The sequence below is a fragment of the Camarhynchus parvulus genome, chromosome 27 (genome assembly GCF_901933205.1).
Source record: "Camarhynchus parvulus chromosome 27, STF_HiC, whole genome shotgun sequence".
NCBI classification, from domain to species: Eukaryota; Metazoa; Chordata; class Aves; order Passeriformes; family Thraupidae; genus Camarhynchus; species Camarhynchus parvulus.
In genome coordinates this window covers 1734513-1758823 of record NC_044597.1, presented here as the reverse complement: position 1 = coordinate 1758823, position 24311 = coordinate 1734513, and the positions used below count along the sequence as shown (strand labels likewise).

General features: G+C 52.8%; 2 protein-coding genes across 2 annotated transcripts; one reads left to right on the top strand and one right to left on the bottom strand.

Annotated features, from left to right (window-relative positions):
• Positions 1 to 2690: 2690 nt before the first annotated feature.
• Positions 2691 to 12645, bottom strand: CCDC43 (coiled-coil domain containing 43). The gene is made up of 5 exons (XM_030966467.1): positions 12147 to 12645; positions 8072 to 8159; positions 5840 to 5975; positions 5220 to 5275; positions 2691 to 3953 (listed from the first exon to the last, which is right to left on the bottom strand). The coding sequence occupies exons 1-5, from the start codon at positions 12375 to 12377 to the stop codon at positions 3766 to 3768; spliced, it is 699 nt and encodes a 232-aa protein (XP_030822327.1). The 5' UTR covers positions 12378 to 12645; the 3' UTR covers positions 2691 to 3765.
• Positions 12500 to 23878, top strand: DBF4B (DBF4 zinc finger B). Its single transcript, XM_030966466.1, has 11 exons — positions 12500 to 12814; positions 13815 to 14006; positions 15540 to 15590; positions 16174 to 16243; positions 17044 to 17114; positions 17799 to 17835; positions 19698 to 19740; positions 20605 to 20721; positions 20874 to 21000; positions 21589 to 21698; positions 22175 to 23878. Exons 1-11 carry the CDS (start codon positions 12704 to 12706, stop codon positions 23445 to 23447), a joined length of 2202 nt encoding a protein of 733 aa, XP_030822326.1. The 5' UTR covers positions 12500 to 12703; the 3' UTR covers positions 23448 to 23878.
• The last annotated feature ends 433 nt before the right edge of the window (positions 23879 to 24311 follow it).

Below are 24311 nucleotides of genomic sequence, written 5' to 3'. Positions count from 1 at the left end.
GTGAATGTTAACTTAAAAAAAATAATCAGACTCATTCATTAACAGCCAAGATATTATTTAACTCCTGTGGGTGAAGCCTGGTGTCCAACTCTCCCCATAACTCCTTTTAGTTTTGCGTTAGGAAATAGGTTTTTAAATAATGATTCTTAAAGACTGTGGTGTGACGGGGTGTGAGGTTGGTGTCAGATCAGATTGTGATGTAAAATGGTTTCCTTATTGAACTAAAACCTGGAAACAGAAAGAAAAAAGGCTAGAAATACCCAATATTCATGTAAAACTAGATATTTAAAATACAAATATTTATGAATTTGAGATTTTAAAGTCTACGTTTGGGAAAGGCAATATGCACCAGGTGCCACTAAATTACCAGTAGAGCATAATTGCTGTGTGAAACCATGAATTTAGTGAATGTGTTCAGGTATTTGGAATGCTCTTGGGAACTAATGAACTACTGTTGTAAAGTATTTAAGCATAATCAAACTACGACAGGCAGACAGGATTGTCCTGCAGAGCTGTGAAGGAGCTTCAATAATGAGCGTTGTTTTTAATTTAACTTCAGAAAAGGTCATGCCAAGTTCTGAAATTTGGGTTTTCTTAAAGTTACTAGTTTGGTTTGAAATTTGATTGTCAACTTCTAGACTTCTTAGTTCCCTTCTGCATTTGGGCAGCTCCCAGCACTGGTGTTTGCTTGCAGCTCTGAGTCTTTAGGAGCAGGAGTGATGGATTCACCAGCACCCAATGCTGGTGCTCAGGACAGAGTGGCCCTGGGAAAAACCCACTTTAACAGTGGGTTAAAGTAACTGAGCTGACCATGCCTGCACACCCTGGTACCCACATGGCTCTGTCCTTCCTGCTGCTGGGAATGCTGATAAGCAGAAGGGGTGATGGCATTAGATAAATTGGCATTCGATGATGTGCAGAAACGACTGAGAAAGGCTCAGCAGAAGGTGGGGTGTGATCACGGCAACGACAGGAGTGCTGCCGGGGGAGAGGGGCAGAACAAGCACAGCTTCCTAACAGCCACTGCACTGGGGGTTGTTCAGTTTGACCCAGGCTGTGTTGATGTTAAAGCAAAACTGACTGTGCTGACTGGAGTTGTCTATAAAAAATAAATTCATTTTTGTTGAAGAACTTCTGTTCTGCAAGTGTGTTTCCAGGGCAGGCTCCTTGAGCCTGAACCGGTACCAGGGGAAACATTCAGTCTGTTATGGGACTGAGTTCAGGAAAAAGCAGAGGGGAGACTGAAATCCCTCTCTGGAGACAGCTCTGACCATAACATTGGACATGCCAAGGGAGCCAGAGCAGGGAATGCTTCTCCCCTGCAAAAGTCTCAGCTCCAAGCTCTGCACTGCCAGGGAAGGCTGATGCAGCAGTTCTGTCATCTGCACTGGGAATCTTGGGGGTGAGTCCAGACTCTTCCTGCTCTATAAATAACTCTGTGCTGTCAGTGCCAGCTGTGCACTGCTGGCTGTCCTGAATGGAGCAGCAGTGGCTGGAGCTCCAGAAGCTGAGTTGCTGCCTGCCTGGGCACTGATCCATGGCACAAACTGCTGGCATGGGAAGGGGTGGACCCACAGTCCTGGGGGGCAGGGGCAGGACCGTGGGGTGGGCAGAGGGGGCAGCCCTGCAGCCTCATGGGCTGGGAAGCATCAGCTCACTTTGGGTTTCCAACACCACTGGTGCTGCTTCTGGCCACGGTTCCACTCTGCCCCAGGGCAGTTGCTGGAAAGCAAAGGGCTGGACTTGCCCTTGCTCCTGATCCCTGTCCCTGACAGGGCCTTGGTTTAGCCACACAGACATAACAGCCCAGCCCAGGCCTGTGCCTGGCCGGGGGTGCAGGGGACAGTGGTGCCTGCAGAGGGATCTGCTGGGCTGTGGGAGCCAGTTCCACCGTGTGTGTGTGTGTGGCTGTGCCCTTCCTGCATCCATGCAGACACCCATGGATGTGCACACACACAATGGTGTGCCTGTTGTTCCTGGACAGGCTCTGGAGCACAGCAGGGGCAGGACAGGCTCAGGGCCTCCTCCCCTGAAGAGGTGAACACTGCCCTTCCCTCAGCCCTCACAACCAAAGGTCTCAGGAGGCCATGACAGGCTCAGGTGGGCCATGCCCGTGCAGGTAGGCAGCTCCAGCCCTCAGCTTGCATTTTCCTTGGAAGCCAAAGGCTGGGCACTTCAGTGCCAGGTCACAGAGTTCTGGGAAAAGCCACTTTGGCTGGCAAGGATGGGCAGAGCAAGTGGGGTGCCAGCAGGAGGTGAGGTCCCCCTGCTGCCAGTCTCCTGAGCCCTGCAGGTGGCCAGGGCTGCCTCAGGCAGAGCCATTGCCTCACCCAGCCTCAGCCCAGAATGGTGCACAGGGCTCCAGGGTACCAGGATGTGAGAGCTGGTGCATGGAGCTGGGGCTGAGTGACACCCCCTCCCTCAAGAGCTGCCCCCTGCCCTGTTCCACACCCTGGCAGCTGCCTGAGCCACCTGAAATACCAACCAGGAACAGCAGGGCACCAGGCCAGGCTGGGCAGCAGCACAGCTGGTCAGCTCCCCAGGACAGAGGGCACCACAGCCCTGAGAAACAGGGCATGAATGAAGCTGCATCTGCACCAAGGCGAGCCTTGAGAAATGCTGCTGCTGGGCAAGGGGCCAGCAAGGACACGGGACACACATGAACAGCAACATCACTCAGAGAACTCCACTGCTTTGCCAATCAAGATTTATTATTCAAGTCCAAAGATAAAGCAGCTGGAGACTCACACACACACACACAGCAGCAGCTTGAGGGGGAGGCCTGGCCCTGGAGTCAGGAGCTCAGCACAGGTCACCTCACAGCAAACAGCACAGAGCCCAGGCACAGCCCCTCCTTCCCCCTCAGTTCACAGGATTAGTGTTCTCCTTCCCCAGCAGGCAACACCATGACAAAAGGGCTGGAGCAGCAGGGATGAGCCCTTTGGGGGGAGGAGGAGCATTCAGGAGAAGCACTGCAGTTCCTGATGGCAGCTGTGCCCAACGGGCAGCGACCCCAGGGCATCCCTGGCTCACCCAGCTTCAAAGCTTCACCCTGGCAACAGCTGTAGAAGTAACACTCCATGTTCACCCCACAGAACATCAGGGAGCACCATTTTCCACTCTCTGGAGTCCTAAAACTGCATTAGGAGTGGGGTTTGCTGCTGCTGAGGCCAGTGCTCCTGCTTGGGTGGTGTTTCCCTCACTCCCAGGCCACAGGTGATGCAGTCACATCACTGCAGCTCACCTCTGTTTCACACATCTCAGCTCCAGTCCTGCTCCCCCAGCCCAGCCCGAGCAGGGCTGGAGTGTTGGCCTCAGCAGTGCAAACACAGGGATTTCCAAAGACATTTTTCAAGGCTTGTGTCAATGAATTCATGTGTGCCCCAGGGCAGCGTGTCCTGCTCACCTCAAACCACAGCCAGTGCAGGGGCTGCTCCTACACCATGCTCTGCTCCCAGGTGGTGAGAAGTAAAAATGGATCAATTTAACAAGACAGACATAATCACTTCACCCTTCTTTGGTACAGACACTGGCCACGAGCACTGACTGGGACACTGATACCACAAGCACAGGGCACACTGAGTCCAGGAGCTGCTCAGAGATTCTGTTCTGCTATGTAACAAAACAAAATAAAAAAAGGAAAAAAAAGGCACCACTTTCCAAGAACTGCTCCCAGCCACGTGCCTGGAATTCTTGCTGCTTTTTAAACACACACCATATTCAGAATTAATTTTATCCTTTGAGAGTCCAACTGGAAATCACCAGCTACCGCTTCCGCTCGCCTTTCTGTGTTCGTTTCTTCTCCTTCTCCTTCCTCTCCTGCTTGGCCAGCTTGTCCTTCTCCCTCTGCAGTTTATCCTGCTCTTTCTTCTTCTGGAACTCATCCCGCAGCAGCTCCCGCTCCAGCTTCCTGGCATTCAGCACATCCTCCACGTTGGTGTTTCTGAACAGCGCTGGGGCAGGCTAAGGGCTCACAGTGCTCTGCCTGAGGGCACCTCAGACACTGCCTTGGCACATGGCAGGTTTGTTCTACCTCCCCCCCTCACCTTCTGACTCCCTGCTTCCTCACCAGGCAGGTATGGGACTGGGGAATGAGGAATGCAGAAAGGAGAAGGAATCTCTGGTTGCTTTTCCAACCAGAAAAAACACCCACTCCTAGAGAAGGGAGGGTCTGGAGCACAAACTGGATGAGGAGTGGCAGAGGGGGCTGGAAAGGGGCTCAGCCTGGAGAAAAGGAGGCTCAGGGGGGACCTTCTCACTCTCCACAACTCCCTGACAGGAGGGTGCAGCCAAGTGGGGATCGGGCTCTGCTCCCAGGGAACAGGGACAGGGCAAGAGGAAACAGCCTCAAGTTATGCCAGGAGAGGTTTAGGTTGGATATTGGAAAAACTACTTCATGGAAAGGGTGGTCAGGCATTACTGGCACTTGGGGACAGGGGTTAGTGGTGGCCTTGGCAGTGATGGGGGAATGGTTGGACTCAATCCCAGAGGGCTTTTCCAATCTTAGTGATTCTATGTTTTTTTCCCATTGCCTACTGGTTCTTAAGATTTATGTGTAAAAATACATGTCAGACCTCTACAAACCTGAAAGGAAGCAAACACCCAGGGCACAGCCTCGAGTGGGTTCAGCTGTGTGTGACATGTCTGAACACACACATACATGTACACACGTGTATGTGCAGACAGACAGGTCCCTAATGTAGGGACAAGAATAACTTAGGTTTCCTATTTAATTATGTGATAAAACCTGCTTCCATCTTAAATTTGCCAGCTGGGAGCTCAAGGATGGTCCCAATTCTGAGACAGACACAGGCCCCTGGTCCTGCCCACCCTGAGTGTTCAGCTGCACCATGGCCTGCCAAGCTTCATTCCTGACACCATTTCCCTCTCTGGACACCAGTTAGCATTAAGCTGATGTTCTGGGAGCACTGTCCTCATCAACAAGCATGATCTATGAAGCTGCAAAAAGGTGGAAGAGGGAAAGAGGGGAGGAGAAGGAAATGCATGGCAGGGTTGGTGTGAGTGCTGCACACTGAGCACAGACTGTCACTGTCACTGTGAGCAAGGTCAGGGGACACAGAGAGAAAAAACAATCCCCAACCTTAAAGGGTGGTCCTACAGAAACAGGGAGACCAGCACAGGGAGAGAAGGATGGGGAACTCACCATGGAGGCTGCCTGCCTGACAAGCAGCCTGAGTCACCAGAAATTCAAAGGATACATTTTTCTGATCCAATATTTACAGCTGTCGTCAATCCATCCTGTTCATCCCCACCAGTGAGAGAGTTAAGGAAACACAGACATCAGTAATGATCTTGTGCCTCCCTGCAACCACACTTCACTGAAATAACAGCCTTATAAAGCCAGGAAGAAGCAGCTGGACTCTCACAGGCCAAGTGTGCACAGCTCCCACCCTCAGCTCCTGCTGCTCCAGGGCCAGATGCAGTTGCCTACGATTCACTCTGCTGGGCAGGGAAAAGCTCATTCTTCAGCACCACAAAGAGTTAACTTCTAACCCTCCCACTCCACACTCTCTCTCTGTAAAGGATTATTTCAGCAGATTTCTCCTGGGAAAGCAAGAGAGATCAGCACCAGCTGCTGAGGGATGGGGGCATTCACTGCAGTCCTGCCACACCACGTGCTGGGGACAAACCCTCCCAGGAGCACCTGCTCACAGCACTCCACAAACAGCAGCTCCCATGCTTTGTCCATGTCCAGTTATCATGAAGACAGACTGCAAAGCTTCCCCAGCAGACCCTGCAGAGCTGGGAGAGTGTTGTTTGAGGAGGTTTAGAGCAGCTGGTGTCCCTCAGAGCCCCCAGCAGTGCAGGAAAAGGATATTCCTCCTCGTCAGTCACGTTGGCATACTGGGCCAGGAGCGCAGCCTTCCTCTGCTTCTCCTCCTGGGACACCTCCTTGGGCTTCACCACTATCCTGGCCTGCTTCTCCATCATGCTGGCAATGGCCTGGACCTCATCTGGCAGCAGAGGAGTGACAGTGTCAGTGCAGGCCACAGACAAGGCCACCAAGCCCCTGGTGTCACTCACTGCCTGCTCCCTGTGTCCTGCAGGGGAAATGCACCCACCCAGAGGGAGATACCTCACCCAAAAACACCCCTGAGCTTCTCCCAAGGGCACCAGTGGTGCTGCTTTGGGGAATTCCAGCTGGGATCTGGGAGAGATGGAGCTGCTGAGGAGCCACCACAGGGCTGGGCAGGACCAGCTGACACCCTGAGGTGACAGGTGATGGCACCCAGTGCTTCTCTCTTTGAGGGGAATTCCCTGGGCTGCACCCAGCCACCACCAGACACTGTTGTTATTCCTGGAGCAGACACTGTTATTTATTCCTGGAGTAAGGGAAAGTTTCATAGTGAAACTGGAATCAGTCAGGCTCTGGCTAATGAAAATCCATTTGACTCCAAATCACATTCTCTTCCGCTTCAAAGCAGCTTAATAAGTTTATTTAATATGTACTTAACCCCCATCAAAGAGAAATTCTGAAAACCTGCAGTGAGGGATCAGTTCCATGCTCTCCCTTTCTTTCCAACCAAGAGACACCAACAGCTGATTTACCTTTTAACACTGAAATTCCACTGCCCATTTCCTAAAATGACATCTGGGTTTTGGCACCAATTTTTTTTTAGTCTGTTAATCACTTATCCTCAGGACTCTGTTATTGTGAGTGGATACACACTTCAGTGGGGATTTATCCCTTTATGATATAATTTCATCCTGGAATTCCATGAATCCAGACACACTTGTGCTGCCTTTTTATAACAAGAAAAATCCCTGTGGGTGAGCACTGTCAGGAGCAGGAGGAGCCCAGCAGCAGCTCCAACAATCCCAGTTATTTGTCCTCAAGAAGAATTTATTTTATTTAATGCATAGAACAGCATTAACTTCTCCCTGTCCCCAGCCAAAGGCAAGGTGAGGCCAAGAGCAGAATTCCAGGATTTCTGGGGAAAGCCGCTGAGCTGCTGTGTCCAAGCAGGGGTGAGGCAGAGGGGGATGCTGGGGCTGATGCCGTGACCAGAGACTGACAATGAGTTGTTTGCAACCAGAGGCAACAAGAAAATGCAAAACCAACAAAAAGCAGGATTTAGACCAAAGGGACATTCCATTGTCACAATCTCCTGTCAGGTCTGTGCCACTGCAATGTCACTGATCCGTGCTTGAACCACAAATCCTCCCACTGCACAGGGACCAGGACAAACCTCCCCACACAGGGACAGCCTTGGCTCCCAGCTGAGGACAGGGGATGGACACAGGCACAGGAGGGAGCAGTGACAGTTTATCTGCAGCCTCACAGAGCTCCAACAAGCATTTATGGAAAAAAGAAAGGAGAGTTGTAAGGGAAAATGTTGGAAGAGGAAATAGAGACACGTGAGTGGGGTGAGCAGCAGGGACAGCCCAGCTCTCACAGGGGCACTGCAGTTGGACAAAGCAGCTGCTTTCCAGAATGCCAGAAACAGGAGCAGCACAGGTTTCTATTCCATAATAGCTGCAGTGCCAGCACTGAGCAGAGACAGCCCTGGATGTGCTGGGAAAGGAGGTTTGTGAAAAAACCACAGAATGGTTCAGGCTGGACCTTAATGACCATCTCATCATAAGAAAAAAAAACCCTGTAGGGAAAAAAAACCCACACTAAAAAAAAAACCTCCACCAAAACCACACACACACAAAAAAAAAACCCAAACAAAACAAAAACCAACAAAAAAACCAAACCAAAACAATCGAAAAAATAACCAAACAACCACCACAAAGAAACAAAAAAACCCAAACAACAACAACAAAAAACAACAACCAAAAACCCAAACCAAACCAAAACAAAAAAAAACCAAAAAACACTTTTCCCCTGCAGGATGATGAACCCAAAGAGCAGCAAATGCTGGGGCAGCCCAAAGTGAAGCTGCTCATCCCCATGCCAGGTGCAAAAGTACCTGAGCAGCAATGGAGTGAGAGGCATTGGTTTAACTCCTAGCAGGACAAACACAAAGTTCCCTTCGAGGTGAGGCCCTGCAGGTCACCCCACACTGAGGAGCAGGGCACAGCACCCCAAGGCACAGCACTCTACCTTCTTTCTCCTCTTTGGAATCAACGACCTGGGAGTCAGACCACCTCTCCACAACCTCCCTGCACACATCATTCAAGAGATCTTCTTCCTAGAAAGGGAAAAGAGATTCCTCAGACTTGGAACAGAGTTGGCTGCTTCAAACAGCACCAGTCAGACAAGAAAAGCAGCAGCTACAAAGGATCTGCAGGCCCAGCAGTCAGCTCAGGAACAGCTTGTCACCCCAAATCTGCCTGTTAAACACACACAGGACTCTGGTTTCCCTGGGATGTCTGGTCACTGTGCACATGGACACTGACACACAGTGCAGGAGAATCTCTGCTCCAACATGGATCTGCAGGGGCTGCAGGAGAATCTCTGCCCCAAGATGGATCTGCAGGAGAATCTCTGCTCTAATGTGGATCTGCAAGAGAATCTCTGCTCCCAGGTGGATCTCCAGGGGCTGCAGGAGATCCAACATGGATCCTCAGGGCCTGCAGGAGAATCTCTGCTCCAACATGGATCTGCAGGAGAATCTCTGTTCCATTGTGGATCTCCAGGGGCTGCAGGAGATCCAACATGGATCTCCAGGGCCTGTAGGAGAATCTCTGCTCCCAGGTGGATCTCCAGGGGCTGCACTGCTGCCTCACCATGGTCCCACCACAGAATCTCTGCGGAATCCCATCCATGGTGCCTGGAGCAGCTCCTGACCCTGCAGAGCTCTCACAGCTTCTCACTCCTCTCTCTCCTCACTCCTCTCTCCAGCTGTGCTCCTCCTCAGAATTTCTCTTTTTCCTCTGCTTAAATTTGTTACCTAAAGGTGCTGAATGTCTTGGAGCTCATTGGTATTTGCTCCATGGAACACAGAAGAGCCAAACACCACTGATGGGGGTCACAGAGCTCAAATATTTCCAAACAAACAAGAAATTATTTGGTTTGGCATTCAGTAAATACAAAAAACAAATCAACCACGGAAAATACAGGTGAGGTGGATTCTGTCTGGTTTAAAGAGAAAAACTGGACAGAAATAGAACTTGATTTAAGTTTCTTGATTAGGAATGGTAGAAAATCCCTAGTGCAAGACAAGAGCAGGACTGAGGAACCACGGACATGAGAGCAGATGTCACTTTGTGGTGGTGTCACAGGGGTCCCAGGACAGGGAAGAGATGAGAACCTTGACTCCATTTATTATTTTATTATTATATTATTATATTATATTATTTATAATATTATTTTGTTATATTATTTATTATTTTATTCTATATATTATATTAAAAGAAAATTATATATTAAAACTATACTAAAAGAATAGAAGAAAGGATTTCATCAGAAGGCTTGAAAGGAATAGAAAGGAATGGAATGATAATAAAATCTTGTGATTGGCCATTAATTAAAAACAACCACAGATGCACCTGTTGCATTCCACAGCAGCAGATAATTATTGTTTATATTTTGTTTCTAAGGCCTCTCAGCTTCTCAGGAGAAAAGATCCTAACAGAAGGATTTTTCATAAAATGTGTCTGTGACATCACTTGAGATGTCACCTTATTTTAACACTTTGTGAAATACAAACAAGTGAACAAAAAAAAATCCCCTGTAATTTGTGTATGGAACTAAGAGAAGAGAGTTGGCAAGAAAACCCCCAAATTCACCAAATAAAATACTGTTTCAACAGTCAGTAGAGAAATAAGCACATAGTCTAAAAATAAACGAAAAAAAGACATTCAAAAAGAACAGACTACAAAGAATAATTACAAAGTCTGGGGGTTCAAGAGACAAAAATGTTTTACAGGAATGGTGGAAAAATCAAAGTGAGCCAGAAACTGCAAATGAGGCTCTGGACTGGAGGGACACGGGAACCCCACAGCTGCTCAGTCCTGGCAGCAGCAGCACAGAAGGGAACAGAGCACTGAGCAGAAAAGGGGAAACAGCAGGAAACTGGAATATCAGGAAAGGGGAATATTCCAGCCAGCACTGCTCAGCCAGGACACACTTCCCAAGCCTGGAGAGAGCCAGGCACAGCGATGGGGATGGAATGAAGTCTGGTAATTACAGGGAGGTTAATTAACCTCCACTACTGCAGAGCAGCACTTTGCAAAGACATCTGGCTCCATCCCTCAGCGTGCATTGTTTGCTTCTGAGGCTCTTTCAGGCTCCAAGCTGCGCTGAAGGAAAAAATCCAGAGCGCCCTCCCTGCTGTGCCCCAGGGTGGGCAGGGGACAGGGATAGCAGGGGAGGGTGCTCTGGCTTTTAGGAAACCCTGAAAGTGGGATGGCACAGTCAGTGTACAGAAGGAATGGTGTCCCACCTGGGATAACAAACAGCTGATTGTACCCTCCCAGTCCTGTAGCCGTGATATTTTCTGAAAAATCCCTTTGCCAGGATTTTTCTCCTGAGAAGCTGAGAGGCCTCAGGAACAAAATGTAAACATTGATTATCTGCTGCTATGGAATGCAACAGGTGCATCTGTGATTGGTCTCATGTGGTTGTTTCTAATTAATGGCCAATCACAGTCCAGCTGTCTCTGACTCTGGTCAGTCACAAGATTTTATTATCATTCCATTCCTTCCTTTCCTTTCAAGCCTTCTGATGAAATCCTTTCTTCTGTTCTTTTAGTATCGTTTTAATATATCATTTTAATATAATATATATCATAAAATAATAAATCAGCCTTCTGAAACATGGAGTCAAGATTTTCATCTCTTCCCTCATCCTGAGACCCCTGTGAACACCACCACACAGTCCCTGTGGGTTTTGTGCTGATATTTGGGAGGAAAACTGAGCAGACAGTTCCCAGCACCAGCACTACTCATGATTTAACGTTTTACACTATTGTGAAAAACGCCAATCACTTGTTTTGAAAATTTTTAAAAGTTTAATAGTAATAAAATGGTTATAAAAAATAGTAACACAATTAGAACAATAATAATTTGGACAAATTGAATTAGGACAATATGAGACAATAAATACAAAGAGTTACAGATATCCAAGTACCTTTTTCTGGACAGCATGAGCCTGAAAAAGGATGCCTGTTAACAGAGGATTAACCCTTAAAAGCAACAGCCTGTTGCACATTCATACACCTCATACATGATGCATAAATTCCATTCAAACACAGGATTCTGTCTGGTCATCCTCAGCTTATTCCTCTGAATCCTAACAGCACCTTTGAGGGGAAGAAGTTCATTTCTTCTGATAATGGAGCAATAAATTCTTTTTCTGTGAAAGATTTAGGTGTCCTGTGGCTGCTATCTCACTGCGAGTCCTTTCTTTAAAAAAAGTATCCTACATAGCATCGTTTCTATTTTAACAATTTTTTATATCCTAAAACTAGATTTAACACACTACTTAAGAGAATTAATACAGCATTACTTTCAAACACAACACACATAATATTCACTTTAATATTTACGAAAAGCCAATCATAAAATACATGCATTTTTCACAACTATGAAACATCCATTTATGAAAAACCCCGAGACACAGACACTGTAAAAATCATCCGAGGAGGATTATGGAGGAGAAATCCCTCCCTGCACCCTCCAGGCTCCAGGACTCCGGCAGGAGCAGAGGCAAGCGCTGCCACCCACGGCTGTTCCCGTCCGTCCCGGCCCCAGCGGCTCCCATTCCTGACAGACAGGGCGGGTGTGAGGCACCACAGCACCGCCCCACACTCCTGCCACCGGATTTACCATTAAATTCACCTCTCGGTGCCCACCTGGCACTGCCAGACCGCCCAGCTCGGGGTGAACGCTGAGCGCTGCCCCCAAACCAGGGGATCCCCACAAACAGAGCTCCCACAGCCCGAGCCTGGCACAAACCCCCAAACAAGCACCGAAAACCCCACAAGGCTCTCGGGTGGGGGTTAAAAACCCCCTGATGTAGGTGTCCTCCCCGTAAGGGGGTGACCCGCTGCGGGAAGGGGGTGATGCCCCAGGGCTGCGGGGAGCCGCCCCGCCCGGCCTCCTCCCTCCCTGTGGAGGCCGCAGCTCCTCTGTGGGCAGCAGGGGAGCCCCGGCGGGAGCACGGCGCGTTCATCAGCACGGGGCGGACGGCAAGACCCCCTGGCCCGGGGCGGCGGAGGGACCCCCGCCCTTACCAGGCAGGCGGCCAGCACGGCCCGCAGCGCCTCCAGCCGCTCCTCGTCGCTCTCCTCCTCCCGCAGCAGCCCCTCGATGTAGGCGCCGTAGACGGCGCGGTCCAGCCCCAGCGCGTCCAGCCGCGCTGCGAGCCACGCCGGGAAGGGCGGCGGCTCCGGGAGCAGGATGGGGGCCGGGATCGGCATCGCCATCGCCATCGGCGCCGCGCCCGCCCCGCCGGGCGCCGCCATCTTGGGCCTGCAGAGGGAGGGGACGGCGGCCGCGGCGGGACAAAGTTGTGGCGCCGGCGGGAACGCAGGCAGCGCGGTCGGGCTCGGTGCGGCCGCGCCCGGACCGGAGCGGCGGGGCCGAGCGGGCGGCCCGGTGTGGTCGGTGTGTTCTGGTGTCCTCGGTGTGCCCCGTGTGCGCCCCGCGCCTTTAGCGCAGCCTTGCCTTCCCCCGCAGAGCGGCTTCGCGGGGAGCGGCGTGTCCCTGCGCGGCCGCCGTGCGGGGCGGGGCGGGCGGCGGAATTTAAACAGGGACAAGCGGCGGGCTCCGAGCTGAGCCGGGCAGGGCCATGGCCAGCGCGGCCTCCCCTCGGCCCCTCCGCGGACAGTCCTTCTACCTGGACCTGCCGAGCGGCCGCAGCGCCCGGGACCTGGCGGAGGCCATCGGGCGGCTCGGTGGGGTGAGCGCGGGCCGGGGCCGTGAGGGGCTGGGGGTGACCGGGGACTGCGGGGGGTTCTAGGGGGTGCCTTGGGGCGGCCTCGCCCCTTTTCTGACTCTGCTCATTTTTTAATGTTTCCTGATTTTCTTGTTTTTCCGGTGGGCCGATTCCCTCCCCGGCTGCCCCTCAGCGGGGCTGGTGGAGATCGCCCCTGTCCCCGCGCTCCGGCCCTCGGGGGTCCCTGGGCTCGGCACTGGCCTTTCCCTCCGGGCATTCCGGCTATTCTGGCCTTTCCCTCCGGGCATTCCGGCTGTTCTGGCCTTTCCCTCCGGGCATTCCGGCTGTTCTGGCCTTTCCCTCCCAACATTCCAGCTGTTCCAGGTCCAACCAGTGCTGGAAAGACTGATGTGTGTGTGCTTCATCTCTGCTTCCCTTCTGCCCGGTTTCCTGTGGAGGAACTTGCCCAGTTGTTCCCTTTCTCCTTTATTTTCTAAAACTAGTTATTTTCTCCTGGGGACAGAGCCTCTTTCACTCCCAATGTTTCAGGTGTTCTGGCCTTTCCCTCCCAACATTCCAGCTGTTCCAGGTCCAACCAGTGCTGGAAGGACTGGTGTGTGTGTATGCTTCATCTCTGCTTCCCTCCTCCCTCTGTGGAGCTGCTTGCCTACTTGTTCCCTTTCTCCTTTATTTTTCTAAAGCTTGTTACACTCTCCTGAGGACAGAGCTCCTCCAGGCTGATCTGTGATGTCCAGGTCCTTTTCCTCAAATGCTGGGGCTTTTTTTGAAAGCACTGTGTGAGGAGTAGGTGGTGGTGACAGAGTCCTGGATGTCTGGATCTGAATTTCTGGTGGCTGTTTGCAGTGAATCTCTAGGGCATCACAGGATCTCCTGCTCTGTATGGAATGAAAGAAGGAATGTGTATATTCCTGCTGTGTGGGGGTTGAGCCCAGCTTTGTTCAGCAGGGCTGTGTCAGCTCAGGGTCAGGCCCTTGCAGAGCTGCTGTGTTCTGTCTCTCTGCAGGTGACAGAAAGCTTCCTCAGCAAAGAAATCACCTGTGTGGTGTCCAGCAGCAGAGAGGCCAAGAGGGGCCAGCCCAGGGCTCGGGAGGAGAAGCAGAACAACCCAACTGCAGAAAGCACAAAATCCACCAGCTCAGTGCCTGCTGCCCCCAAAGGAACCCCAACCAGAGCTCACCAGAAGCCACCATACACTGTAAGAGCTACAAAGGTTTTATCCAAAGCCACCATACACTGTAAGAGCTACAAAGGTTTTATCCAAAGCCACCATACACTGTAAGAGCTACAAAGGTTTTGTCCAAAGCCACCATACACTGTAAGAGCTACAAAGGTTTTGTCCAAGGGGGGCTGGAGGGCAGAATCTGGGGCCAGTTTTGGAAGGTGGAGTTGTTTCTGCTCTGAGCAAATATTCTGTGTGGGTTTTTTGCCTGTTCTGTTCCTGTTTCCCTGGCTGTTCTTGTTCATGCTTTGGTTCTTTGTGTCTGCCATCATTGTGCATGTCACAGCTTTGGGCTGTAATCAGGGAAATGTGGAATGGCAGGGGATGTGGAGGCCATGGCTGGTTTCCAGAGGTGTACTGAGAAAAAACAGAGAAATATAGACAGGGAAAAGCATTGCAGACTCTGGGTAGTCACAGGGCAAGGCCCCTGACCCTGGGAGGAGGTCCATGAGGGCCTCCTGCAGGAAGGGGCTTCTCCTGGTCCCATTTTTCTCCTGGTCCCATTTGCCTGTTGGAGCTGGGCTTTCTGCTCACAAATGCTTGTGGCCAAACTCCAACACCCCACCTTGAATGTGGTGTCTGCTGGAAGCTGTGACTGGGGAAAGGCAGCTGCCCCAGTGCAGGCCTGGGGAATCTCTGCCAGCTGGAGCTGAACCACCTGCAGTGGGAAAGCTGAGCTGCAGAGCCTTCTCCCAGTTTTTGTGCCCTGTCCTGGCTCCCAGCACTGTCCCTTGTCTTACAAAGAGCTGAACCAATCTGCTGAGGCTGTTGGCTCAGTTCCCAGGATGTTCCTAACGCTGGCCAGCATGTTCAGATGCCTGGAGAGCAGAGGGCTCAGGGGGACCTGATCTGTCTACAACTCCCTGATAGGAGGTTGCAGCCAGGTGGGGCTGGGTCACTTCTCCTGGGTAACAAGTGACAGGACAAGAGGAAACAGCCTCAAGCTGTGCTGGGCAGGTTTAGATTGCATGTTAGGGAAAACTCCTTCATGGAAAGGGTTGTCCAACCCTGACACAGCTGCCCAGGGCAGTGGTGGAGTCCCCATCCCTGCAGGGTTTAAAAACTCTGTGACACCTGGGGACATGGGTCAGTGGTGACCTTGGCTATGCTGGGGATGAGTTGGACTTGGTGACCTTACAGGGCTGTTCCAGCCTGAACAGTTCCATGATGTAGCAGGCACTTTCCAAGCTAAATTGCTGCTCCCTCCTGGCTCACTCTGGAGCCTTCATTTCCCTGCTGGTCAATAATTCCAAGCCTTGGCTGCTGCTGCTGGTGCAGTTGAGTGGTTCTCTCTGCAGTTTGCATCCTCTGAAAGGCTCTCTGCCCTGGCAGAGATGAGCCCAGCAGAGTGTGGGCATCCCCAGGGATTGTGGCTCTCCAGCTCTTTGGGGATCCCCAGGGATTGTTGCTCTTTGGGGATCCCCAGGGATTGTTGCTCTCTCCATCTCTTTGGGGATTGTTGCTCTCCAGCTCTTTGCCATGACCTGTTCATGTCTCCTCTCTCCACAGGCACTGCTGAGCAGGGGGAAGGAGCTGCTGAACAAGGCCATGAAGAACCAGGTGAGCAGCCTTGGATGGGCTCTGCTGGGGCTGGGTGTGCTCAGAGCTCTGCTGAGCAGAGCAGAACCAGTGCCAGCCTTCCTGCAGAGCCCCTGCCCTGCTGACAGAGCAGATCCTGGGGCTGGGAAAGGCACAAAGCAGTTGCTTGTGGCCTGCAGAAGGTTGTCTAGTGCTCCTGATCACTGCTATTTCTGGAGCCATGGCATCCAGTGTTGTACCTCTGAGGCCTGTCCCAGCCAGCTGGGTGCTCTACACAAGAGAATTATTAACACAAAGCCTGCTGTTAGATGAATTTTTAGCCTAAGAAGAACTAAAGCAATGTAGCTGGGGCAAAAGGCTCCCCTGCAGTCCTTTCCCCAGATAAATCTCAGTGCCCACTTAGAAGCTCATGCTGTAGCAGGGATTAAACATCTGCCCAAGGTGCTGCTGTTAATTTGGGATGGATAAAGCATGAGCTCCATCCTTTACTGCTGTGCCCTGATTTCAGTACCAGCCACACTCTGTCCGTTGGGCAGCAGGAAGGGCTCTGAGCTCAGTTTAGAGCTGTGCTTTGAGCTGGGCTTTGCCAAATCTCTCTGTGCAGGACACCTGCAGTGGCAGCAGCATCCTCGCCAACGCTCGCCTGTGGGGAGTCCAGATCCTGCATGTGGATGGTATCCTTCCCTGTGGGGTGCAAGAGGCTGCTGGGAATGAGGGAGTTTGGAGACAGGTGGAGCAGAAGTGATGTAAGGAGAGTAGAACAGAAGGAAGAAATTGCAAGCAAATCTCCTGGAGTGATGCCATCCTGCCCTCAAACAGCAGATTTGTGTGTACAGAATGCGCCACTGTCACATTTGCAACAGCAAACACGGGTACATTGTCATCCACTGAAGGTGGAGCGTTAGGAAATGTCAATATCTTGGTCAGTACATCAATTTGTTCCAAAAAAACAGTTTTTACTAATTAACCTGGAAGCACAATCATTAAAAGAGTAGGATTTGGTCCTAATTAAGGAAGTGCTGGTGTTTGAGGACCTGTTCTGGAAGGCACCTCCTGTCTCCATGATGGATGGGGAGGGGCTGATGGGAAAGGCAGATGGTGAAACTCTGATACTAATAATAGGTGTGGAGTAAAAGGTTCCTGAGTGTCTGGTGACAGTGACATACAGCTGTGGCTGAGCCTGTCTGGTTCATGTTCCTGGGCTCTGCTCAGCCTCTGGGGCTGCCAGACCTTGGGCCCTGCTCTCCTGCCAGTGCCTCCTTCCTGCAGAGCCCCAGCAGCCCCCAGCTCTGCTAGAGAGCAAACAGAGGGGCTGTCCTTCAAAATGTTCTCTTGGTTTCATCTTGGACCATTCCTGCTCTGCCAGGGGCTGCAGGCCCCAGCTTTTCCCAGTGCCATGGGGGTGGGCTGCAGTCTGAGGGGAACACTCCCTTCCCTGGCTCAGCTTTGGCTCTTTGACATCCCACCTGCACAGAAATGCTGTCCTATGCCCAGCAGCTGCTGCGAGCCATCTCAGGAGCAAGGAAGCAGTGCCAGAAGACAGAGGTAACAACTTAACCTGCAGCCAATTTCAGCAGTTCAGGGTTTGAACAGTCCTTGCAGCAGCTTCAGTGCCAGTGGGCCAGTCAGGGGGCTGCTGGATCCAATCTGGTGCTTGTGCTAGTGATGAAAATGAAAGAATTCGAAGAATTTTTAGGTTTATAAAGTTGGGGGTAAATCCAGCTGAGAATGAGGCAGCTGTTGCTAAATATCAGCATTCATAGCACAGCTAATGCTGACTATGACCCTAAGGGTCGTGGTGTAACCCTAGATGGCAACTGAGCCCTACACAGCCCCCTCTGGGATCCCCCTGGGATGGGGAGAGGGCTGGGAGAGCAAAAGTGAGAAAGCTCCTGAATTGAGATAAAGGTGATTTAGTAGGGAAAGCAAAAACCACACAAACTAGCAAATCAAAGATGATGATGATGGTGATGTGGCTGGTACACTGGCTCACCAGGATTGTTGATGCATTGGAGAAGTCAGAGGGAAATGGGATGTCAGGACAGGGCATGGCAGCCTTTATGTTGTATTTCAACTGACCCTGGGTAACTTGGGAGGCAGAATGAGGGGAGGTGCTCTAGGTGGTACAGGAGCTCTGAAGTGGTGGGTGAGGCTGCTGCTGCTCTGGGATCAGCAACTGCAGCTCTGCTTGTGCTGCTCCCATGCTGAATGTGTCCCTTTTTCCTCTAGGTGAAATGCCCTGCCTCCAGATCCAAAATTCACAAAGGTAGGCCTGGAAGTTGTGCTGCTGTTTATGCTCAGATGTGGAGCTGCTTGGAGAAGCCTCATTTAAAATTTGAAATACATCAAAACCTTTGGCAATCCCAAAATATGCCAACTCTTTAGGTAGTTCCCCTTGAATGGGCTCTGTTACTCCTTGTTGGAGTCTGGCTGCAGCCTCCCAGGACAGCTAAGGACCTTTGATGTCACAGTGTGTTTAAAAATCCTAAAAACCCTTTGCTGCCAGCTCCCAGAATCCCAAAGCACCTGAGAACACTGCTGCACGTTGAATCCAGCAGCTTCAGGGAGGTTTTGAGGAATAATGCATCCTGCAGAGGAGAGCGTGTTCCTCCCAGCCCACTCACTTCTGTTGGGCTGAGATGTGCTGCTGAGACACCGAGCTGGGGATGGCTCTGGCAGGGAGGAGGGAGGGGGAACAGCCAGGTTCTCATCTCATCTGCAATTAGACAAGAGCCAATTGTGGGGCTGGAATTGGCACTGCTGACGTCAGCTGGTCTGCGACTTGTGTCAGTTTGGAGCAGACTCCAGCCTGGGTGGTGTGTGAGACACACTTGGGAGTTATTTCCCCGTTTGGGGTGAGGGGAAGGTGCTGAAGAAAGGCTCAAGAAGCTGTTGGATGTGGCAGATTGTGCCTGCAAGCTCTGAGACCTGTGCTGGGCACGCTCTGAGGTCTCACAGTGGCATCAGAGCCACTGCTGGGATCACTCACCCATCTGAGCTGGATCTGGGGCCTGCACGTGGCCTCTCTCTCAGAAGTGCTGAGCATTTGGCAGTGTTTGCATGGAAAAAAACTTGATCCTGTACTGAAATAGCAGCTCCAGTGACGTAGCAGCACATTTGAGGCAAGCAGAGGGTGAGGCTGCTGAGGACAGGTGGGCTCAGACTTTCTGGGGAAGGAGGGTGAAATATCTTTGGAAAAAATAGCATTGAGGGCCAAGGGGCCAAGATCACAAGAAAACAAAACTCCTCGCCCTTCAGAGGCCATGAGGGAGGCAGGAGAGGCTTGGTTTCAGAGTCAGGCAGATGTCTTGTGGGAGCACCTTGGTGTTTTTTGTTTCTTAGCCAGATCAGGACTCAGGTTTCCAAGGTGAGCGTAATGTGAGTGGGACCTGCAGGACAGGAGGGACCTTGGAACCTCCCCTCCCAGCCTGGCTCTGAAAACATTTTCCCTCAATGCACTACTGAGGCTCTTTTGCTCTGTTCTTGCTCTCCAAAGGAAGCAGAGCTGCTGTTTACCCTCCTTGGGAACTGAGCAGAGGCCAGATCCTGCTCTCGAGTAGTGTCCTGGTGCCAGGCTTGGCTGGCAGCACCTTGGTTTGTCTCCAGCATCTCTTGCTGCTTTGACATCCCCACGCTGGCCTGAGCCAGGCTGATGAGCCAGGTTCTGCACTCAAGGCAGGGTGAATGGAGGAAAAGGTGCTGGAAGTTGTTGCAGAGCTCTGAGCCAGTGCAGCAGCTGCTGCAGTTCCTGAGTTCCCTTCTCATACTCAGTGACACATTGTGGGGGGTTGTGTGACGGTTCTTGGGGTTGGAGTCAGAAGGCTCAGGGTTAGGCCAGTGGCTGTGTGGCTGAGGAGGCATTAAAGATGTGAGGGGATGGCTGAATACCCTTCCAAATGTGGAAATGTCCCGTGGTTGGGCCACCTAGAGTTTGGTCACCCCACTGCACACTTGGGCCAGGGCTGTTGGGGGTCACCTAGAGATGTTCTGTCTGTGCTTGGCCACCATTTGGCATTCACCAGTGCCAGAAGTTCTGGTGCACTCAGCTCTGGAGCCCAGCTCTGTTGGGGAATGAGTGACTAAGTAGGGAATTTGACCAGGAAAACTAACCAGGTTTCTCTCTGGCAGGAAAATTGAAGCCCCCTTTCCTGAAAGTTGAAGACCAGAGCAGGTAAATGAGACCTTTCTAAACATCCTGCCCTAAAACCTCGGGGTCTGTCCTTCCGTGGTTTCATTCCTGCCCATGAGGCTGCCCTGGCTTCTGTGCAGACCCTGTTCCACCCTGGGGAGTTGATTCTCTCCTAGAGGGAGGCAGATGGAGTTTAGAGAAACAATCCAGGTGTCTTGTGTGTCAGGGAGAAAAAAGGTGTTAAACGAGACTTGACAGCAGTTTCCTTCCTTGCTCAGATTCCCTGTGTGATCCTCAGCAGGTCACTTAATCCACCCAAGCAAGCCCTCAGCAGAGAGGAGTGAGATTGAAGCACAGGAGGTCAGGGCCTGTAACTTGAGGAGCCTTGGGCACAGGGGACCTGATCCCTGTGGTGTTTCTGAAGAGTCTGTAACTCTACCAGCATCCACGGGGCCAATTAATTATTCCAAAGGCAACATTTAAGACATCTCAATTAAGAGTCAGATGTTGGGGTTTACATGCTGCATGCAGTGAAGTGTGAGGGGAGAGATGTGGGAATCAAAACCCTCCTGTGCAGTGGGGTAGCTGGAAATGCTGCACTGCTCTGAGCTGGGGCAAAAGGTGGAATTTGGGCTGAGCAGGCAAATTTGCCTTCTGTCCAAAACATGTCCCATTGGGGCTGTTACTGGGAACTGGGTTTAACACTTTAAATGTGTTAAATGAAATGAGAATTTCATTCTCATGTGAAGTCAGAAATGGGAGCTCTGGCACAGCCCCAGGAGAGCATTGGGCAGCAGCTCACCATGAATGAGGTGGCACCTTGAGCCCCTCCAGGCTGCAGGAGGGACAGCTCTGAAGCCTTGCCAGCACTGCCATGAGTCTCATGTCCTGATCTGCTGCTTCCAGGCAATTCAGGCCCTTCCATCACCAGTTCCAAAGCTTTCCTGCCCTCAACTTCCTGGCACCCAAAAGCTCCAGCCCATTTGAGCCTCTGAAAATCCTCTCCGATTCCTGCCAAGCCAGGTAGGCTGCAGCTCCTTCTGTGCAAGTGTGTAACCCTGCTCCTGCTCACTGCTGTTTCCTGGGCTCTGCGAGCCACCAGCCTTTGGGTGTGGGCACAGGGAGCCCTGTGCTGGTCCCTGCCAGGCAGGGTGACTCTGTGCTGTCCCTTGCAGGGGTGCTGAGGGCTGTGCCCTGCACAGCACTGGGGGGAAGAGCCCTCGTTCCACACACGTCACCGTGCCCAGGAAAAGGAGGGGGTTTTGTGAGTGCTGCCAAGAGACCTTTGAAGAGCTGCAGAAGGTAAAGGTTCCCCTGGGAGCTGGTTCCTTGCAGGAGGTGTGGGGGGCACTCAGAGGCTTTGTTAATTGTGTCATGCTCGTTAGCACTGTGAGCTCCTTCGGCAGGAATTGCTGCATCCAGCAGGATCTGCCTCTGAGGTGGGAACGTGGTGTGCCCAGAGCAGCAGGTCAAGCACAGAGGGTTTGAAGGCTGGAGCACAGCATGCTCCTCTCTTGGGTGCCAGAGCCTCAGGGATCATCCTGCTGCATGATCCATAAGGTGAAGAGGCTGTTCCATGGCAGCCATGGGGCACAGGCAGATTGAAAAGGTGGGAGGAGGTTTTTGAGGTGCCAAGCAAGGGAGCTTTCAGAGCCCAGCTGTTAGTGCCAGACAATGATGGAGGAGTCTGTTTCCTGCTACTGGGGATCCAGACACAGCCTCCTCATCAGCAGGAGCAGGGAACAGGACACTGTGTGTTCCCACACCTGGCAGACACTGGCTCTGTCCCTTTGCCCTCTGGTCTGTTAGGCTGTGGGCAGTGCCTGTTACTGCAAATTCCCCTCCTGGCAAAGCTTTGAGTGTTGTTAAAGGGCCTCTGCCACCTTCCAGCATCTCCTGAGCCCCCAGCACCAGAGGTTTGCCCAGGACAGCTCCCAGTACATCCCTGTGGATCGTGTCATCTCCCAGCTCACCAACAGCTTCGTGGAGGGCTCAGCCAAGTAAGTCTGGGGATCTGGGAACTCCTGGAGCCCAAAGGCAGCAGGGTGCACATGGCACATCCATGGAATGGGGTCCCTGTGCCTGGGGATCAGAGGATGAAGCAGGACCAGCTTGGCTGGGCAAAGCTCAGACAAACCATGGGACATTTTCCTGCATTTCCATGGGGTTTCTCCTTCAGGGAACTCCCCATGGACTCCTGGTGCCTCCTAAATTAGAAAGGGCAGCTGAGCCCCCCTCTTCTGCCCCTGCTGCTCTGTAGCCCCCCTGTGACTGAGCACTGGGCTGAGGAGGCTGAGATCCCTTGTGCTGCCCATCTCTGCCAGCAGCAGAGTCATTCTGAGCCTCACCAGGCTGAAAGTGCCTCCCTGCTCCTGAGCAAGGGCTGCAAACACCCTGCACTGCAGGAGAGAGGCCTTGTCTCCCTGGGGGGAGTGTTGCTGGGGCTGGGTGAGCATTAACTGGTGGTTCCTCCCAGGGTGCCCTGGTCCTGCCTGGCAGATGAACGTGTAGTGCCTCAAGCACACAGCACTGGAGGAATGAAGCTGCTGCCAGCAGAGCTGGGAAGGGAAGGGGAGCAGCCTGAGCAGGATGCTGTGGAACTGATAACAGATACAGAGCTGGATCATGGCCTGAAGACCCAGGGAAATTCCCCCTGCCTGCCCAGGGGCAGGGTCACAGATCCCAGAGGAGGAGGGGACTTGTCAAAGCACAGCTCCCTGCAGCTGCCAAGGGGAGCAGGGCTCAGCAGAGGGGTCTGTGCTGCTCATGGTGCCCTGGGGGAGGCTGGGCTGGGGGCTTCAGGTTTAGGTTTGGCTCCTGAGCTGGGCTGGGGGCCTCGTGCAGCACCCACTCCTGTCAGAGAGGCAATGGCTTCTTCATGTGAACCTGTCAGCCACCCTCCCCAAGCCCAGGCTGCCTCCAGGAAGCGCCAGCTGTGCTCCAGACCCAGCTCCCAGGTGGCAAAGAGGCCCAGGCTGGAGCTGGGTTCTGGCCTGTCCCCCCTGGGTGAGCAGATGGAGCTGGTGGGTGGTGGGATGGGGGCGCAGCGGGCAGGGCAGGTGTCTGAGCCAGCCCTGCCCCTGGGCACAGAGCTCTCCAGCAGACCTCACAGCTCCCTTGCTTTGGATCTGTGCCTGTGTGAGAGCCCTGGGGACCCTGTGTCCCAGCCAGGATCCCCAGGAGCAGTGGCTGCAGGCTGGGATGCTGGGGAGGCAGCTGCAGCCAGCACTGTCAGCGAGCACGGCTGGAGCAGGGACAGGTCCCAAGGGAAGCAGCACCGAGGGGACAGTGACAGCACACCCAGGGATGGGAACAGGCCTGCTCTGGAGGGCAAAACGAGCAGGACCAGCTGCCCTGCTGGCTGCCTGCCCTCTCCCGCACTGCCCGTGGCTGCAGCCAGATGTTGCTGCTCTGTCAGGGCAGCAGAAGCAGCAGCCCCTGGAGCCCCCGGCCTCCTCCCGCCTGCTCCCCAGGGCCCCGAGGCTGCTCCCGGCTTCAGCAGGAGCTCCTCGCGGTCAGACTGGGATGTGCAGCTGCTCCCCAGCCTCCCGGGTGTCCAGGGCTGCAGGTTTCCAGCTGTGGACAGGGATTTGCTGCAGCAGCCCCAGGGCAGGGTGAGGGACAGCGGCTACGAGTCCCAGCTCTGCTCCGTGCTCAGGGAGGCGGAGCTGGACAAGAGCTGCAGGAACTGCTGCACTGAGACCCGAGGAGCCTCTCTCCCCATACTTGGAACGTTGTTTGGCAGCTAAAGCTATCTCCAGGCTGCTCTCTGGAGCCTCAGTGGGAGCTGAGGAGGGGATGGGATTTACCAAGGCCAGAGGCACATCCAAGAGTGAGGACAGCACTGGCAGCCCGGACAGCTCTCCTGGTGGGAATTGATGGGGATGCAGTGGCTTCCCTATCCTTGGCTGTGATCCTCCCTCCTCTCTGCTGGCCACGTTTAGAGCCAGCAGATTCCTCTGATTCCTTACAAGACTCATCACTGACACAGTGGTGTCTCTGGAAGTCTCCACCCAACAGCTGTGTGCTCCTTACCCTCCCAGAGGGAGAGGTGTTCCTCCTCTCACATGGTCCTCAGAGCTGCAAAGACTTGTGAGAGGAGGGTCATGGGGATGAGATTTGTCCTCTTGTTGTGGTCTGGGGTTGTTTTTTGCATATTTTCAGTTGGTTTTAACTTGTTTGGGATTTTTTACAAACTTTTGAACTTCGAAATAAAATGGAGGGATGAGATTCTGCTCTGCCTTACTGTGGGTGGAATGTGGCTGGGGGCAGGAGCAGAGCAGTAAGGGTTGGGTGGAGGAAGCTTTGTGGGTAATGGGCACCACAATGAAGGGGGCACAGCAGTTCGTCCAGCCCCAGAACATCACCCCATCTGTGCTTTGCCAGAGCAGTGTGGCCAGCAGGCACTGGGAAGCTCTTGTACCCAGTGCAGGGGTGGTGCTCAGCAAGGAGAACCTGGAGAGCAGCCTGTTCACCTCTCCTGGGCATGGGGCAGAGGGATGGAGGTCAGGGATGGGCTGGAGGGTGTTCTGGAGTGTTTTAAGCAGCCTGTGGTTTCTTGAAGGGCAGTTCCAAGCAGAATGGAGCCAGCCCTTCTGTGGTGTCAAGCTGCT